Below are 17,929 nucleotides of genomic sequence, written 5' to 3'. Positions count from 1 at the left end.
CCGGTCCCACAGCCGCTGCGCGCCGGAGCTGTCCGGGCAGCACCGAGACGGAACTGCGGCACGACGGGAGCGGTGCTGAGGACAGCGGCGCCGGAGCCGGGAGGGACGGAGAGCGCCGCCGGGCCGGGGAGGGAACCCTGCGCGGCCGTAAGCCACCTCCGTGTGGGGTGAGGGGCTGGGAGTGGGACTGGGATGTGGGGATGTGGATGGAGACAGGATGGGATGTGGGGAAGTGGGATATGTACGGGACGGGCTGTGGCTGTGGGATGGATGTGGGATCAATACGGAGCTCTGGGGAGCTCCGGGAGAGATACAGGGGCTGAAGGGAAGTAGAGGGGGCTAGGAAGCTGTGGGGAGCTGGGAGGGCCGTGGGGGGGCAGGGGGCTACAGAAGGCTGCTGGGGTATAGGGAGGCACACGGGGCTGGAGTGGGCTGTGGTACGGGATTGGGGTATATGGGGCTCTAGGGGTGGGTCTAGGGGGATTTGGGGCAATGGAGGGCGGTGAGGGGCTTAGGGGGGACACGGTGCTATAGGGAGCATTGGGGGGGTTGGGAAGGGGCTCAGAGGGGCTTGGGAGAGCTGTGGGGAGGGATATAGGGGGCTGGGGGAGGATATAAGAGAATGTGGTTGTACAGATGTCTGTAGGGGGCAAATAGGTGGGCTAGAAGGGGATATCACAGAATTGCCAGGGTTGGAAGGGACCTCGAGGATCATGAATCTCCAACCCTCCTGCCACATGCAGGGCCACCAACCTCCACATTTCACACTAGACCAGGCTGCCCAGGTTCCCATCCAATCTGGCCTTGAACACCTCCAGGGACGGGGCATCCACAACCTCTTTGGGCAGCTGTTCCAGCCTGTTCCACCACTCTCTCTGTAAAGAATTTCCCCCTGACATCCAACCTAAATCTCCCCTCCCTCAACTTCAAGCCATTTCCCCTCGTCCTGCAGTTATCAACCCTTTCAAAGAGTTGATTCCCCTCCTGTTGTAGGCTCCCTTTAGGTGCTGAAATGCTGCAATGAGGTCACCCCGCAGCCTTCTTTTCTCCAGGCTGAACAAGCCCAGCTCCCTCAGCCTGTCCTCATAAGGGAGGTGCTCCAGTCCCCTGATCATCTTTGTGGCCCTCCTCTGGACCCTCTCCAACAGCTCCCTGTCTTTCTTGTACTGGGGGCTCCAGACGTGGTCGCAGTACTGCAGATGGGGCCTCACAAGAGCAGTGTAGAGGGGTACAATCACCTCCCTGTCCCTGCTGGCCACCCCTCTTTTGATGGAGCCCAGGATATCATTTGCCTTCCGAGCCACAAGGGCACACTGCTGGCTCATATTAAGTTTTTCATCTATCAAGACCCCCAGGATATGGGGCTAGAGGGAGCAGTGGGAGGGCTGTGGGTGTGATATGGAGAAACAGGCGCGATAGGGGTCTGCAGAGGGGTATAGGTGGGACATATGAGGTTATAAAAGGCTGTAGGGGAGCTCTAGAGGGCTTGCGTAGACTATAGTAAAGTATAGGGGAATATGGGGCTATTGCGGGGCTATAGGGTAATGTGGGGAGAAGAGGCACTGGTAAAGGCCCATATACAGAAACGATAAGGGGGATAAAGGGGGCCAATAGATGGATATAAAGTAACATCAGGAGGCTGAAAAAAAAAAGAAAAAAAAAGTAAGAAAAGATAAAAAGATTAAAACAGAAAAACCAACCAAGAAACAAACAAGCAACAAAAAAGAAACAGGGAGGACTGTGAGGAAAATAGAAAAGAGGAAAAAAGAGAATAAGAAGTAAAAAGTAATGCGTGTAAATGTAGAGAAAGCAGGTAGGAAAGCTAACCGTAGCAGAGCAAAGGAAAGCAAGACAAAGAATGAAAAAATGCAACCCGGCAGGAATGGAGGAGTGTGGGAAGAGCTGAGCCCCGGCCTGGCACAGGAGCTGCACGGCAGGAGAAGAAGCTGAGCCCAAAGGTAAGAGGAGCTCCTTGGGGATTTTTGTGGGCTTGAAGCAAAGCTGAGAAGCCGTGCCCGGGAGGAGGTGTGGGTAGCTCCAGGCCACCTTGCTGTCTCCCCAAGAGATGCGGGCTGTGGGCTAGGCAGCGGGCAGGAGTGCTGGCCAGAAGCAAGCATCTGTGTGGAGAAAGGCAAAGGGCGGAGGAGGTTGAAGGGGAGCTACCAGGCATGGGCTTGCTCAGCAAGGGGAGCAGAAGCCTGAAGGGCACGAGAAGGGAATAGAGAAGGGCAGGCAGTAGGCGTTAAGTTGCGAGCAGAGCTGAGAGGCACTTGTCAGAGCAGCAAGCGGAGCAGGCAAGTGTTGAGATTTGGCTTGAGTAGCAGGAAAAGCCAAGAGCATGAAGAAGAAGGAAGTGAGGAGAAGGTAAGTGAAGGGCAGGCGAGGTAATGGTAGGCTAAGGAAGGGAGAAGGGGAGGGGTAAGGGAGGTGAGGGTAAGGGAGAAAAGGAGAGTAGGGGGATGGGGAGGGTAGGGGATGGGAGCAGAGGAGGGGAGGGGGGGTTTGAGGGGAGGGTTAAAGGAAAACGTATGATTAAAATCAGAAAAAATAAGAGAGAAAGAAAAATGAGAAAAAAAATGAGGAAAAAATGAGAAAAACAAGAGGGAAAAAAAAAGAAAAAAAGATTAAAGGAAATGAGAAAAAGAGGAAAAAAAGAGAAAAAGAAAAAAGAAAAAAGAGAAAAGAAAAAAAAGATGAAAAATAGAAAAAAGAAAAAGGAAAGAGACAAAATAGAGAAAAGAAAAAAGAATATATAATAAAAATAAGAAAGAAAGATAAAAAAGAAGAGAAAACAGAAAAAATGAAAAAAAAAGCAAAAAAAAATTAAGAAAGATAAAAGAAGAAAAAGAGAAAAGAAAAAAGAGAAAAAAGTATTTAATGTTAGAAAAGAGAAAAAAGAAAAATGAAAAAGAAAAAAATAAAAAGAGAAAAAAGAGAAAATAAAAGAAGAGAGAGAAAATAATATATGAAAAGAGAAAAAAGGACTAAAAGAAGAAAAGAGAAGAAAGGCAAAGAGAATAGAAGAAAAAAGCCAAGTAAAAAGTAAAGAATATGAGCTAAGAAAAGAATGGCTGGCAATAAATATGGAGAGAGCAATGCATAGCATTGCAAAGGAAAGCAAGGCAAGAGAATCAGAAGAGCAGGAGAGGTAAGTTTGGCATAAGGCAAGGGGGAAGGGGAGGGGAAAGGGAGAAAAGAGGGGGAAGGGGAGGGGAGGGGAAGCGAAGGGGGGGAGGAGAGGGGAGAGGAGAGGAGAGGAAGGAGAAAATGAGAGAGGTAGGGGTGATGGGAGGGGAGAGTGGATGGGGTGGGAGGGTTGAAGGGGAAATGTCACTGAAGAACCGGCTTCTGTTTTGGCATTAAAAGAGAAAAGTGAATCTCTAGATTTGCACAAAGCAGTAAAAACAACACTGAAGTGATTTTCTTTCTCCTTTGACAGCGTCTCTGTCTCTTTAATGTCGCTTCCCAGCCGAGCCATTCCACACTTCCGTGCTGTCCATGTGACATCAGTGGTCTCCTGCTGCTCTAGATGCCTGGGAATCCTCCCCAAGCACGACAGCGCACACAGCAAGCCCAGGGGGAAGCTGGCCCTGGTGGCGGAACAGATGTCATCGTGGGGACGTGGGGTCACAACGCCCCGCCTGGTGCCATGAGCTCACAATGCTCAGTGTGTGCCCCAGGCGTTCTGTGCCGCCCAGCAGCACTCGCTGTGGCTGCAGTGGTGGTGGTGGCAGCATGGCACGAGTGTGGGGGGCCACGGCCCCCGCCCGCCTTGCTCTCCTCCTCCTCCTGACGGCCACGTGTTCCCAGGAGACTTGTGCCGCTCCGTGGCGAGCGCCAGCAGCAGGTGGGTGGGCAGAGACAGGGCCACAACCGAGTGGCGGCGAGGGCGAGAGCTCCGGGCTCTTGTCCCCGTGTGCCACGCTGCCCTGGGGCTGCCTTCTGTGGGGGTGTTGGGATGGGGGGGACGGGCAGCAGCGCAGGAGCCAGGCGAGGGCGTGAGGAAGCAGTGCTCTGCAGGGCTGGCTCCAGCCGTGCCGGGCCATGGCTCTGCTGCTGGCTGAGCACGCTCTTTGGCCGGGGCTGACCTAGGGGGAGCTCAGAAGATGTGTGCTGGGAAAAGCGGGAGCATTTCTGCTCCGGCTTCCTGGTGCTCCCCATAGATGAATCCTGGTTCCCAGCAGAGACCCCCGGCTGGAGCCCAGTTTGCTCTAGGTGTCTTTTCTTGGTGTGCTCGTCCACACAGTCCCGGAGGGGTGTTGCACGTGGCCTGGAGAGCTTCGGAAAGCTGCCCAGTGCCAGGCTCCAGATCACCCTGTAGCTTTGGCAGTCACGGCCTGAGTCTGCCATCCCATTAGCTGAGCCCTCCCCCACCACTAAGGGAGGAGATCACAACATGCCATGGGAACATCCCTCTTCTGTTCTTGATTCTAGATGATGGTGCTCCATATCCGGACAATGGGATGAAGGCTGCTTTTGTGTCTCAGGGGAAACCCAGAGGTAAGCTGTGAGTGTCTGCTTCCTTGAAGGCAGAAAAGTTAGTGCCGTCATAGTTTATTTGGGTACTCAGGAACCTCCAAGGGTCTTTCAAGTCTCTTTGTGCCTCAAAGGCTGTACACAGATCAGTCCTGAGTATTTCTTTATTTGGAGAGTTGTCACATATCTGTGGGAAGGCAGCCCTTGCCACTCTTTGGAGGAGAGAACCTATATGTTTGCTGTTTGGGCCATGTCATTCCCTGACCTGCAGCCAGTCCTCGCAGGTCACTGCAGAAAAAAACCCCAGGCCCCAAGGTGCAGTGGAAGCTCTCCTCACCTGTGTCTGATCACATCTGTGCCTGCAGGTCCTCTTGGTGAATTACCAAAGCAGAGTCCTGTTCCTGAGCCTGGGCTGGATGCCAGAGGTAAGTCACCAGCCTTCATCTCACGCTCTCTGCTCATATGTGGTTGTGGTAGTTCAGGAAGGGTTCAGCTTTTCACTGCCCGGTGATTTCTCCTGCACGAGAAGCCTGGGTGCCAGCCAACTGCCCACCTCTCCAGCTTGGCAACTTTCGACCCAAGTCTGAGTGCCACGTCATCAGCTGAGCCCCTTCCAGTCACTGCAGGTCCCTAAGGAAGAGAGAGATCACAACACACAATGGGAATGTTTCTCATTACAGCTGCGCCTATAAGCAGTGTCTTGCCAAAGGCTCAGCACAATCTGCTCCATAAGCCTCCTGTGGGGCTATCCCAAAGGAAAGGGATCTTCCCTTCCCCTTCCAGCCCCTTCCCTTCTGCAGACAGTTCCGCACACGGTTCCTTCTTGGACTGGCACGGTGCTGCTGCAGGCACCCAGCAGCTATTTGCCAGCTGCTGCTGTGTAGCAGGGAGAGAAGAGTGCTGTGGAGCTGGCATTGCAGTCTAAACAAGTACCTGGCCATGTCTGACAGGAGCTGCTCTGTGTTTGTGTACAGGTGCGGGTGGAGTCGAATGGTCTCCAGCTTCCCAGCCGAGCTCAAGGACAGAAGCCCCAGCAACTCGTATTGGTATGCCATGAGTTTTTGCTTCCTTTGAGAGATGCCAGCTCACAGTCCTAATGTCAGCCGGGCATGTCTGCAGGCGTGAGTGAGAATGCACAGCTGCATGTGCGTGCCCTGTCCTCACACGATCCCCTGGCACCATCTGCTCTTCAGTGATGCCCTTGTGCAGTTGTGTAGATTGCAGTGTGTGGTGGGAAGTTCTCCTCATGCTTTGGGTGCAGAATTGCCTCCAGGGAAGGCTGTGCCAAATTCTCGGCTGCTTCCTGTGCTGGAGCCCCACAGGCATCCCAGGGTGGCTGTTGTCTTTGTTGACTCCACCGAAAAGACCGCTCAGTTCAATACTTTGTTTCTCTAAGATTTATCTTAATGCTTTCTGTTAAGGTCCTGGGGGATGGAAAGTGGCATGGGAAGATGGAAAATATTCCAAGAGACTGTCCCATTTACTAATGAAAATCATGAAGAAGGCAGCACGTGGTGAGTGTATTTCTGTCTATACCCTGATTAAACAGATCCACACGCTCTCCTTCTGCTCTAGTGAGATTTGTTTAGTCAGACAACTACCCAGCCTCAGGAGGCAACGGTGAGCAAGTGCAAAAGGAGTCTTAGAGCATGATGGAGAAGAAGGAGCAAATCCATGGCCCAGGAAGGTCTGGACCGTGGCAGAGCCAGAGTGTAAACAAAGCTGAGAGGCCAAAAAGAGGTTCCCTATGGCGCTGCCTTGATGTGCAGTGCCTTAGGGAGTTCCCTTTGCTTCGCTGGAATCAGGGAAGCATTGCAGCCCGAGGATTTTCACATGTTCCTGGAGGCCAACAAAGTGAAAGACAACATTTTTGGCCATGTCAGACCTCTCGTGAGACTGCCAGTAGGGCACAAGACACAGCAGTGAGCACATTGTTCCTCCAGGTGTGGAAGATGAAGGACGTGCAAACGCCACAGAAGATCAAGTTTTACTGAAGTACTGCCTGGCACTGACTGCAGCTTTCCTGGTTTCCATGCTGGCAGCCATGATAACGTGCTGTCTGCTTATCCGGCGATGGAGGCAGAGAAACCAGTGAGTTGTTGTTCACCCCCACCCCCATCCTGCCCAACTCTTTACTGTAGGGCTGCTGTGAGCCAGGAGGCACTTGTAGTTCCAGCAGCACAGAGGCCGGTTAGTTGTTGGCTAACGTGGTCTGAGATTTACGCTATCAGATGTTTGAATTGGCACGGCCGTTCCTGCAGCCCGTTCTTAGTGCTGGGCCTGAGACAGGCTGAGAGCTGAGGGCGGCTCTTTGCCATTGAGGAAGGAGAGCAGGGGCTCTCCTGTGCCCTCAGCACGTTCCTCTCTCCACAGGCGCCTCGCTGCAGCTGATGGAGCCCAGCACGATGTCTGCGGCCACAGTTTGCCCTCGTCCTGCTCTCCTCAAGGGGCCTGGCAGATGGACATGATGCCAACGGCGGTGACCACCTGCCCACCGGCCAGATGGCACCACCAGGGCGGCCCCTGCCAGACCTGACAGCAGCCGGGCCCAGCTGCACCCGTGGGCCCCACAGCCCACCAGCCCAGGCTCTGCAGCCCGGGGGGCATCAACACCAGCCCCATCCCCCACCGCCATCTTTTAGGGGACGGGAGGAACCCGCTTGGCTTGGAAGCTTGTGCTCATCGGCTGGCACCCAAACAACAGCACCCTGGCAGATGAGCAACAGGCCCAGCAGCCCCCCAGCCACCCTGGGCATCAAGACCACCCCCCATCCCCCACCACCATCCTTCGGGGGTCGGGAGTGGTCCCTCAGGGTGTCAGCCTGGGGGCAGCCACATCCTCAGGGAAGCCTGAGAGGCCTGGCAGCCCCCAGCACCACCTCTGCCTTCGCTCTCCCCTCCAGCATCCATCAGGGGATGGAAGCGAGCCCAGCAGTGTGTAGACTTGGGGACATTGTCCAACCGACAGACAACCGCTGCCTGGGGAAAGCCAACTGGCCCAGCAGCCCCCCATCCCCCTGGGCATCATCACCACCCTCCCACTCCCCTCCACCATCCTTCAGGAGGTGGGAGCGGCCCCCCTAGGTTGTCAGTTTGGGGGCATTGCCCAACACCCAGAAAACCACCCAGAATGCCAGGGGGAAGCAGGCCCTGCAGCCCCCAGCCCCCCCAACACCACCTCTGCCCTCCCACTCCTCTCCACCATCCATCAAGAGGTGGGAGCGGCCCCCTCAGGGGGATCATGTAACACCTGTAAAAAAAAAAACTGTCTGGGGGAAGTATGACAGGCACAGCAGCCCCCTGACTCCCGCCCCTTCCCCCCCCAGCATCACTTCTGCCCTCCCACTTCTCCACCATCAGTCAGGAGCTGGGAGCACCCCGTGTGTGGGTTTGGGGACATCATCTGACAGCCAGAGAACCACAGCTAGCATCAACCGGGGCTTTCTAGGCTGTGCTGTACCAATAAATAGAAAGTACCATCACAATTGTCCACGCTGTTGTCATGTCACTACCTGACCCACGAGCAGAACTTGTGTGCCACTTGGCATTGGCAGAGCCACTGTCGTGTGGGAATGGCTTTGAACTCCAAGAGTGGAAACTGAGGTTGATGTGTAGAGAAATCCCTCCCCCAGAGGCAGCGAGGCCCTGGCCCAGGCTGCCCAGAGTCTGCAGGTGCCCTACGTCCCAGCTCGGGCAGGGGACAAGGGTGGCAGTGCATTATGCAAAAGCATCAGTGCTTCTACGTGAGCTTTACCGGACAGCAGGCAATCATTTGCTCTGCAATAGGAACCAAGCAAGAACTATGAGCACATTTCCTGCCTCCTCTACTTCATTTTGCTTTGTGGGCTGGGCCGAGAATCTGAACGTGGAGAGAGACGGGAGGAAGGCAGTGCTGCAAGCCTCGTATGCCTGCTGTCACTGCTCGCTCTGTGACTGCAGTCGCCTTAGCAGAGGCACAGTCCGTTGTGCTACCAGCAGTGCCCAGCTGCCACGATAGCACCCTGCAGCTCCTCTCCAGCACCTGCCCTAGGCCACTAATTTCTCAGCATCCTCCAGGAGGTGCAACATTCCCCCATTTCAGCTCTCAGCACTGCTGCACTCCTCAGGAGCTGTGGCCACAACCAAAGCAGCCGTCAGCTGTAAAAGCATCCCGGTCCTCTGCAAGAGGACACAGTGCTCCTGTTCCGACAGCTTCCCTCAGCAGCCCAGCGCTGAAATGCTTTGTGGGGTTCCTTTGAGCAAGCTGCTGAGGACAGAGGCAGTCACATCAGCTGCCTATACATTAACTGGGAGCTGTTTTTATGTTCATCCCTGGTCAACACATCAGAGGGTTCTTTCTTTAACATCCTTATTATACCTTTTTAACTGAGTATGACTGTTTTCTAAAAAAGTTTTCAGCACTACAAATAATGATATTCAAAACATCTATATGGAATATAGATATTCCAAATGAATTAAAATTAAAAGGGAGGAAGGGAGGAAGGGCGGAAGGCAGGAAGGCAGGAAACAAGAAGCTGCTTCCTTCAAAAGTCGGAGTATTCTGACGAGGAGAAAACAGCAAAACTAAGCCTGCCATCACCACGTCATTGCCATCAGGGCTCCAACTAAGGCAGCCAGCTGAGCAGGGAAGAACTTCCATTAGATGCTGCTCAGTGACGGCACCCAGAATGAAGCAGCAAGGATGTTACGAGTAGGAGACTGCAGCACCATTTAGCAATCCCCACCTACTAATATTTATTATAACAGTTAGCTCAAAAATCCAGATTGTTTGTAATTACTGTTTTTAATTAGAAGACAACCTTGCAGCTGTGAATCTTTATCACTGGACTGTGAGATATTTCTGGCAGTGAATTCTCTCTTTGTACCATTGGTTTTGTAGCAGTCATTGTTAGGCTTGCCTTGCTATTCCTCTGGGTTCTCTGTACACGTCCCTTTCTGAAACTGTACTTCTCACTGGGGAAACCCCCTGACAACCTTTCCTCTTCTCCTTTAGACTGGACATAAGGAAGAAGTCTGTTACGATAAGAGTGGCACTGGAGCAGGGACACTGAGGGACCCTGGGGATCTCTGGAGCCCTGAGCACTGGGGATGGATGGGATGGAGGGCACCATCCCTGCCCCGTTCCAGGGGGACCATTGCCACCCCAGACCTTCCCTCGTGCTTTGTGGGGCTGTGCAGAGGAGGAGGGTCTCGAGGTGTCCTAGGGATGGCCCAGGTTCACTGTGCAGATGGGGCAGGGGCTGTGGCTGCTGTCCCCAGGGGACCCACGTCCTGCCCTGGGCTGCTGCCAGCCCTTCTCCTGCCCAAAATCCTGAGGCACAAACCCTGCTGGGACAAAATCCTCAGATGGAAAACAAAGATCTGAAGAGCAATGCCCTGATACCACTGCCCAACACAGATGGATAAGCTGCTTCATTAACAAGTCCAGCTTTTACAGCGGGGCTGGCAGCATCTGTGCTGCTGTTCACCTGCAGTCAGGAATGTCACACTGCCTTTTTTTCAACCCACATTTACTCTTTCACAAAAGAGCATCAACTTCTGATATTTGTTCTGCAAACTGGGGAAGAGTAACCTGCAGAATGCTAACTGCTGCAGAGGACAGGTTGGAAGACAGCCGCTCCACACGCCCATCGTGCCACAGCAGCTCCTTGCTGGATGTGCCTGGCATAACTGGTTGGCTCCTGACAGCAATCCCTCACAGTGGGGAGGAAAGCAGCACTTGCACAGCTGGTTTTAAGAGCGCTAACCAAGTTCAGCTAAAACGCTCAAGGGAGACTGTCTTCAAGCACGGTCACAGGATGCGTTTGTTATACTGAGGACTAAAGGAGATCACTTCAGATTGACATCAGGGAGGAGACGGGGTAAAACTCCCCGCTGGCCCACACTTCAGGATCTGTGGCATGTTTTTCTGCACAGCTGCCGTTTCTAAATTTGGAAAGAGACAGTAAAACATACCTGGAAAGAGTTGAGAAGTCAGGGTCTCCGTAGCTACAGAGAGATGTTGGATGCTTCTTTCTGTGGGAACGTTTGTGGAAAAGTGACTTTAGGTAGCTTAAATCTCTGTCTTGTGACACAGGAGCAAAATGGAGCCAGGAATGTATTCTTACTTCCATAATAAGAGTGTCAGAAGGAAACACCCTGAGACTTCTTGTAGGGGTGTCCATTTGCTGTCTCCCAAAAACCAGTCGGGAGAAAGGCACAAGAGGGGTGTGCCCTGCCAGCTCCAGGTCTTAAGACCTTAGAAACCCGGTCTCTATCAAAAGTTGAGGGAGTTTCCATTCTTAGAGCTCAGCCCTGAAGCCTTGCTGGTTCAATTCCTCTCAATGATGCATCTAAAAGATGCAGTGCAGGTGGGCAAGGGCTCCACAGCTGCACAGCACAGCATCTAAGGGACAGCTCTTATTGAGCCGGCAGGTGTAACTGCTTCCCGAGGAGCTGTGCAGCCATAAAGGCATTCCAAAGCACCTCTTGCTCTTACATGAACGCATCATTGGCTTCATCTCACTGCCGTGCTTAATTCCCAGTGCTGACAGGTCTGTCCGGCAGCTCTGCCTAGAGAACCAGCATTTGTTTCAGGCACGTGTCCTGAACGAGTCACTTCGTTTCAGCGAGTTTAGCATCAGTGAGAGCTTCCTGCCCCAGCAAGTCTACCGAGCACCTGTGTTCTCTTACATCCCCGCACCACGCCGTGCTGCTCAGCGAGTCCAGCGCAGCTCTGCAGGACCCGGGGGACTACAGAACACGTGCCAGCGGTGAGCTGAGCTCGTTCTTCAGGTCCTGCTCCGGGCTGTGCCCTTCTCACATCCCGCGCACCGAGCCCGGCCGGGCCACCGCTCGGTTCTTCCTTGGAGGAGAAAGCGGCCAGAGATGCCGCCGCAGGAGCCGTGAGAAAACCGGGCAGAGATGCGCGCTCGGCTTTCAAGAAGCGCCAGCAGCTCGGAATCGGCCTGGAGAAAGCGATTCTGGGGAAGCCGGAGACGCCGCACGACTCAGCGCGGCTCCCGCAGGAGCGGTGCCGTTCGACGGCGTCGCCACGGCGACGGCGCCTCAGCGCCTCAGCGCCGGTCCGTCGCTACGGCGCCGCGCCGTCCCCGCCGAGTGACGTCATCACGCCGCGACCCGAGGAGGCGGCCGTGCGGAAGCGGTGCGGGGCGCCTCGGGGCTCCGGGCGCCGCCTCGGCTCCTACAGGTGGGTGTTCGGGGGGCGCCGGGGCGGGGGCCGGGGTGAAGGCGGCGGGGGGGCCGCGTGCCGCTCTGCCTCGGCCCCGCGGGGTCTCCGTGGCGCTCGGGGCTTCCCTCGGCGGGGGCGGCTGCCCTGCGTCTCGCCGCCTCCCCCACCACGTGTCTTCCGCTGCCCTCCCCCACTCTCCCCCTGCCGCTGATCTCCCGCACCCCCCAGTCCCTCTGTGTGCCCCCCGGGGTTACACCCTCCCCCCGGTCTCCCTCCCTTCCAGTCCCCCCGTTCTGATCGCCGTAGTCCTCTTCCACCCCTCCCCTCTGTGCCTCCCCCGTTCTGATCCCTGGTGTCCCCCCACCGCTCTCCCCATTCTGTCCCCTAGAGTCCCCCCCTTTCCCAGTCTCCTCTATCTGACCCCCGAACCACCTCTCCTCCCCCCGAGTGCCCCCACTCCAATTCCCCCATTCTGATCCCCAGAGTCTCCTACCACCCCCCATTCCCCTCTATTTGACCCCCAGGGTCCCGTGTCCTCCCTTCTCCTCCCACCTCCTGGCCCCTTTTTTCTGACCCCTAGAGGTCCCTGTACCCCCCTGTGCGCTCCTCCCTGACCCCTGGAGTCAGTTCCCTCATTTTGACCTCCAATTCCCCTCAGCCAGACCCCATAGAAGCCTCGCACAACCCCTGGCTCTTCCCTCCCACCCCTCCCTCCACCCCGAGATGCTCTTCCTGCCTTGTAGAAACTCTGTTCACCCCTTTCCCCCACACAAGCCACTAAGTTTCCCCCCAGACTCTTTTTCCACCCCATAGACATCCCACTCTCCTCTTCTCCCCCCCAATACTTCCCTAAGGTGTCCCCCAGACTCCCCTTCCACCCCATAGAAGCCCCCCACAACCCTCCAGATTTCCTCTGCCACCCCTTCTCCATTCCTAGACCCCTTTTCCTCCCAGCAGAGACCCAACTCACCCCTTTTTTCCCCCACACAACCCCCCGTCCACTCCCAGACCCCCCTTTCTGCCCTACAGAAGCCCCCTTTCCACCCCTCAAGTTCCCCTCCACAATGTACCCCTCCATCCCCAGGCCCCCTTTTCACTCACAGAAGCCTCGTTCTGCTCTTTTCCCCCTCACAACCCCCTCTCTCCATCCTCAGAGCCCCTTTCCACGCCACAGAAGCCCTCCACAATCCCTCAGTTTCCCCTTCCAACCTTTCTCCACCTCCAGACCCTCTTTCCACCTCACAGAAGCCCCACTCACACCTTTCCGCCCATAGATTCCCCACGAGCCCCCCCCTATATACCCCTGGAGGCATGCAGAAGAATCTGGAGATGTTGTAGAGGGGTTTGGGGCATCCAGTTGGTCCCCAGGTGGATCCAAGGTGTCCTTGGATTCATACAGAAGGATCTGGAGATGTCCCAGAGGGATCCTGGGGTGTCCAGGGGCTCCCAAGAATGGTCCTGGGGGTCCCTGGAAGGATCTGGAAGCTCCCAGGATGTGTCCATTAGCTCCGAGGAGCCACTGGGATGATTTGGAGATGTCCCAGTAGAGTCTGGTAGGGTCCAGAGAGTTCTCATGTGGGTCTGAGTGGTCCTGGAGTCATCCCGTCATCAGAGACATCTCTGGGGATGTCCCAGAGAGGACTTGGAGGGTGCAGGGTGTTTTCAAATTGATCCAGGGGGTCCTTGGATTCATCCAGAAGGGTCTGCAGATGTCCCAGAATGATCCTGTGGAATGTGGGGGGGTCCTGAGGTGGGTTCAGAGGGTCCTATTGTCTTCTGGAAGGGTCTGGAGATGTCCCATGGGTGTCTTGGGGTCCCCAGGCGTTCCTGGAGTCCTCCAGAGGTCTCCAATGAGGATTTTGAGGACAACCTCACATAGTGAGACATTCTCGCTCTTCTTTGTCCCCGTGGGATCGCCCCCAATAATGTCTGTTTCCATTAAAATCAATACTATGTCACTTTTCTTGTATATTTTTTGCCACTTCCTTTCAGAAATGGATGGTTCCCAACAATCCCTGTGCAAAGCCCCACGGAAACAATCCCCCCAGGGCCACCGGGTGACACCGGACAACCACTTGTCCCCAAAGTTCTCACCGTCACCGTAACCGTGGAACCTGGGGCCGTACCAACGTACCTTGAGAGCCCCATCCGCATCCTACAGCTCCTGGACGCTGTCACCCTGGCTGTCCATGACTGTCCCATGCTGTCCCCCCTGCCATGGTGGCACAACTGCAGCACGGTGACATCCTCATTGAAGAGGTGACGAGGAGGGGTACAGGGAGGGGGGCTGGGGACAGTCGGGGGACACGTGGGGTCTGGTGCAGGTGTGACATGGGGTCAGTGGTGTCACCATTGTTGGGTGCCACCTTCACTGGATGCCGTTGGGTGTCACTGAATGTCACTGTCTTCAGGTGACGCCGTGACACAGGGTGACCTCGATGTGGAACAGCCGTGACGCAGCGTCCCCATCCCTGGCTGTCACTGTTGTTACCGTCATCTGGTGTCACCATCACTTGTGTGCCACCATCTATCGGGTGACACCATTCCCTGTACTCTGACCATCACATGGGGGCAGGCACAGGCGGCACCACGTTGTCACCGTGCTGTCACTGAGCCTCTCACTGTTCTTTGTCACCCCTCCAGACCTGCCTACTGCAGGACCCGGTGACACCGGAAGCCTCTGGTGCTGTCACCATCGTCTGCCATGAGGACGGGGACATGCACGGTGGTGGACTCTGTGCCACCACCAGAGGGGACTGTGTGACACCAGCATGGCACAGCCGTGATGCAGTGTCATCACCGTTGGGCGTCACTCCTGGCAGCTGGCGCCGGGTGTCACCGTCATGCAGAGGGCACAAAAAAAACCCTGGGGACATTGAGCTGAACCTGGGGACACCGTGACCACCTGGAGGACTTCCCGGGGAGGTGGGAACACCACATGACAATGTCACACCACCAAAATTGGGGACATCTCTGTGTCACACCCCAAAGCTTGGGACACCTTCATGGCACCCTGGTGGTGTCATATCCTAGAGTTGTGAACACCCCCCAGAGTTTGGGACAGCCCTCTGGAGACGCCATCTGTGCCCTCCCCCACAGAAAACATTGTTCCCATGGGGCGGGGTTGACACCCCTCACTTTTCTAATTAAGGTTTATTTTTGATAATGGGGGTTGGGGGATGTCCTCCCCATGAAAGTGATAAAGGGCAGAGGAGCGGCTGTGGGGCTCCATGTGTCACACTGGGGATGAACTCTGGGGACAGAGGTGACTGCAGCATCCTGGCCCCATCACCCCTATGGCCCCATAACCACTACAGCCCCATCTCGTAGCCATCCCTCGTCCGTATCCCACAACGTTATCCCATCCCATATCCATCATATCCACCCCACAGCCATCTCAAACCCATCCCATATCCATACCCCCACATCCTATCCCCATCCCTAACCCTATATCCATAGCCATTCCGAATCCTTATCCCCACATGCATCCCATGTCCATTCCATCTACTTATCCCATGCCACTATCATCCCAATCCCATCCCGTGTCCATATTTCATCCCCAATCCATCCCACATTCTTCAGTGTTGGTCCCATGTCCATCCCAAGCCCATCCCATATATATTCCATTTTCCTATTTCCCATTCCATATCCACCCCATATCCATATCCCCACACCCCAACCCTACATTTCACATCCCAATGCACATCCAACATCCCAACCCCAGCTCCCAAGCCCAGTTCCAAACCTCATATCCCAACCCCACATCCAAGCCCCACCTCCCACCTGTCAAACCCAGTCCCATCTCGCACCCCCTATAGCAGTAGGGCGCACCCCGAGGCCCCACCCACGGCCCGCCCCCTGCCGCGCTCCTCCCACCAACAGCGCAGCGCAACGCCGCACCGCCCCCGGGCTCTCATTGGGCAGGTGTCGGGCCGTCCCAGCCCCGGGTTCTCATTGGTCAGGTGCCGGTCCGTCCCGCCCCCGGGCTCTCGCTGGGCACGTGCCGATCCGTTCCGCCCCCGAGCTCTCGTTGGTCAGCGGCAGCGGCGCCGGCTCCGATTGGCTGAGGCGCGGCGCGCGGGAACGGCCGTTGGCAGCCGGCCCAGAGCTCTTCACCCCTCAGACGGCGGCGCTCCCGCAGCCCGGGCCGCCCCGCACCGCCCCTGCGCGCCGGAGCGGTCCGGGCAGCACCGAGACGGAACCGCGGCACGACGGGAGCGGTGCTGAGCACAGCAGAGCCGGAGCCGGGAGGGACGGAGAGCGGCGCCGGGACAGGGGAGGAAGCCTGGTGGGGTGAGGGGCTGGGAAGGCGGGGGGGGGATAGGGAGGCAGGCGGGGCTGCAGCGGCTGTGGTATCGGGGTACATGGGGCGGTAGGGGTGGGTACAGGGGGATTTAGGGCAGCAGAGGGCTGTGAGGGGGCAACGGGGGGACACGGTGCTATAGGGAGCATTGGGGGGCGGGAGGGGCTGGGGAGAGCTACGGGGAGGGATATAGGGGGCTGGGGGAGGACCTAAGAAACTGTGGCTCTGTGAGTGGCTGTAGGGGGAATGGAGGTGGGATAGAAGGGGATGTGGGGCTACAGGGAGCAGTGGGAGGGCTGTAGGCGTAGTATAGAGAAACAGGTATGACAGGGGTCTGTGGGTGGGATTGGGGGGGAAGTAGAGAGGTGTAAGGTTATAAAAGGCTGCAGAGAGACAATAGGGGGCTTCCGTGGGCACAGGGAAATAGAGGGTAATGTGGGGCGACACCAGGCACTAGACGGGAATGTGAGAGAGAAGACCCACTTGGAAACACAGATAGAGGCAAGCTGAGGGGGATAAAGGGGGAGAATTTCAAGGGGGCGGGGAAAAAAAAAACAAAAGGAAAAATGAGAATGAAAAGTAAGAAAAAAAAAGATGGAAAAAGAAAAAAAAAATGGAAGTGCTGAAAACAGAAAAAAAAGAGGCACAGAGGAGGAAGAAAAGTAAAATCAATCCATGTATATCAAGAGAAAGCAAGTAGGAAAGCTAACTGCAGCAGAGCAAAGGAAAGCAACCTTGCAGGAATGGAGGAGTGTGGGAAGAGCTGAGCCCTGGCCTAGCACAGGAGCTGCGCGGCAGGAGAAGAAGCTGAGCCCAAAGGTAAGAGGAGCTCCTTGGGGTTTTTTGTGGGCTTGAAGCAAAGCTGAGAAGCCGTGCCCGGGAGGAGGTGTGGGTAGCTCCAGGCCACCTTGCTGTCTCCCCGAGAGATGCGGGCTGTGGGCTAGGCAGTGGGCAGGAGTGCTGGCCAGAAGCAAGCATCTGTGTGGAGAAAGGCAAAGGGCGGAGGAGGTTGAAGGGGAGTTACCAGGCATGGGCTTGCTCAGCAAGGGGAGCAGAAGCCTGAAGGGCACGAGAAGGGAATAGAGAAGGGCATGCAGAAGGAGAGAAGCTGCGAGCAGAGTTGAGAGACACTTGTCAGAGCAGCAAGCAGAGCAGGCAAGTGTTGAGATTGGGAGTGAGTAGCAGGAAAAGGCAAGAGCACCAAGAAAAAGGAGGCGAGGGGCAAGCAGCTCAGGTAGGGAAAAGGAAGGGCATGCAGCTCAACTAGGGAAGGGAGGGGACAGCAGCTAAGCTGTGTGTTATGGGAAGTAATGTCAGTGATCTGAATGGCAGTAACCTGCTGTTCTGCATGGGGCTGTTGTGGAAGTTTACTGTTCAGACTTTCTTAGTGAGGTCTCCCTAGATTGTTTCTGTCCTTTTTCTACACTTGCTTTGTTTTTTTCCAGTCCTCTATAATGAACAGCCCTGTGGCAATGATGCGGAATCTGCACCTGAAGGACTGAGAGGAAGAACATCAGAAGGCAGCAGCTGCAGTGTGTGGTGTTACAGGGCAGCGCTGCGAGTGCCGCCCAACTTGGCACTCCATGTCTTATCTGGTTGTACTCAATCAATAAACGATCACAATTACGGACTCACAAAGAATGAGGCTGTCTTTTTCACCTTAGAAGAAAAAGGGGGCGATGGCAAGGAATGAGAGGCAGGTGAGGTCAGCTGTACAAAATCCCAACACAGATGGATAAGCTGCTTCATTAACAAGTCCAGCTTTTTCTGCGGCGGTGACCAGCATCTGTGCTGTTGTTTATCTGCAGTCAGGAATGTCATATCGCCTCTTTTTTCAACCCGCATTTACTCTTTCACAAAAGAGTATCAACTTTTGATACTTGTTCTGCAAACTGGGGAAGAGTAGCTTACAGAATGCCAACTGCTGCAGTGGACAGGTTGGAAGACAGCTGCTCCACCTGCCCATCTGCCACGGCAGC

General features: G+C 55.4%; 2 protein-coding genes across 3 annotated transcripts; both read left to right on the top strand.

Moving 5' to 3' along the window:
• Positions 1-61: 61 nt before the first annotated feature.
• LOC149915168 (uncharacterized) lies at positions 62-11,279 on the top strand. 2 transcript variants are annotated; one of them, XM_090123763.1, is made up of 8 exons: positions 62-147; positions 744-3,847; positions 4,435-4,500; positions 4,842-4,901; positions 5,451-5,522; positions 5,898-5,990; positions 6,420-6,567; positions 7,803-11,279. In XM_090123763.1, the coding sequence occupies exons 2-8, from the start codon at positions 3,661-3,663 to the stop codon at positions 7,990-7,992; spliced, it is 816 nt and encodes a 271-aa protein (XP_089979889.1). In that variant the 5' UTR covers positions 62-147; positions 744-3,660; the 3' UTR covers positions 7,993-11,279. The 2 variants fall into 2 exon arrangements, with proteins under 2 accessions (XP_089979889.1, XP_089979890.1); XM_090123764.1 differs by having other exon boundaries at positions 6,850-7,894.
• Positions 9,144-16,757, top strand: LOC149915167 (uncharacterized). Its single transcript, XM_090123338.1, has 5 exons — positions 9,144-9,166; positions 11,001-11,098; positions 11,251-11,665; positions 13,640-15,935; positions 16,638-16,757. Exons 1-4 carry the CDS (start codon positions 9,144-9,146, stop codon positions 13,908-13,910), a joined length of 807 nt encoding a protein of 268 aa, XP_089979464.1. The 3' UTR covers positions 13,911-15,935; positions 16,638-16,757.
• The last annotated feature ends 1,172 nt before the right edge of the window (positions 16,758-17,929 follow it).

Source organism: Phasianus colchicus, chromosome 23 (assembly GCF_987193195.1).
Source record: "Phasianus colchicus chromosome 23, bPhaCol1.hap1.1, whole genome shotgun sequence".
NCBI lineage: Eukaryota > Metazoa > Chordata > Aves > Galliformes > Phasianidae > Phasianus > Phasianus colchicus.
The sequence above is the reverse complement of the archived record's forward strand: the minus strand, read 5'-3'. Positions and strand labels throughout refer to the sequence as shown.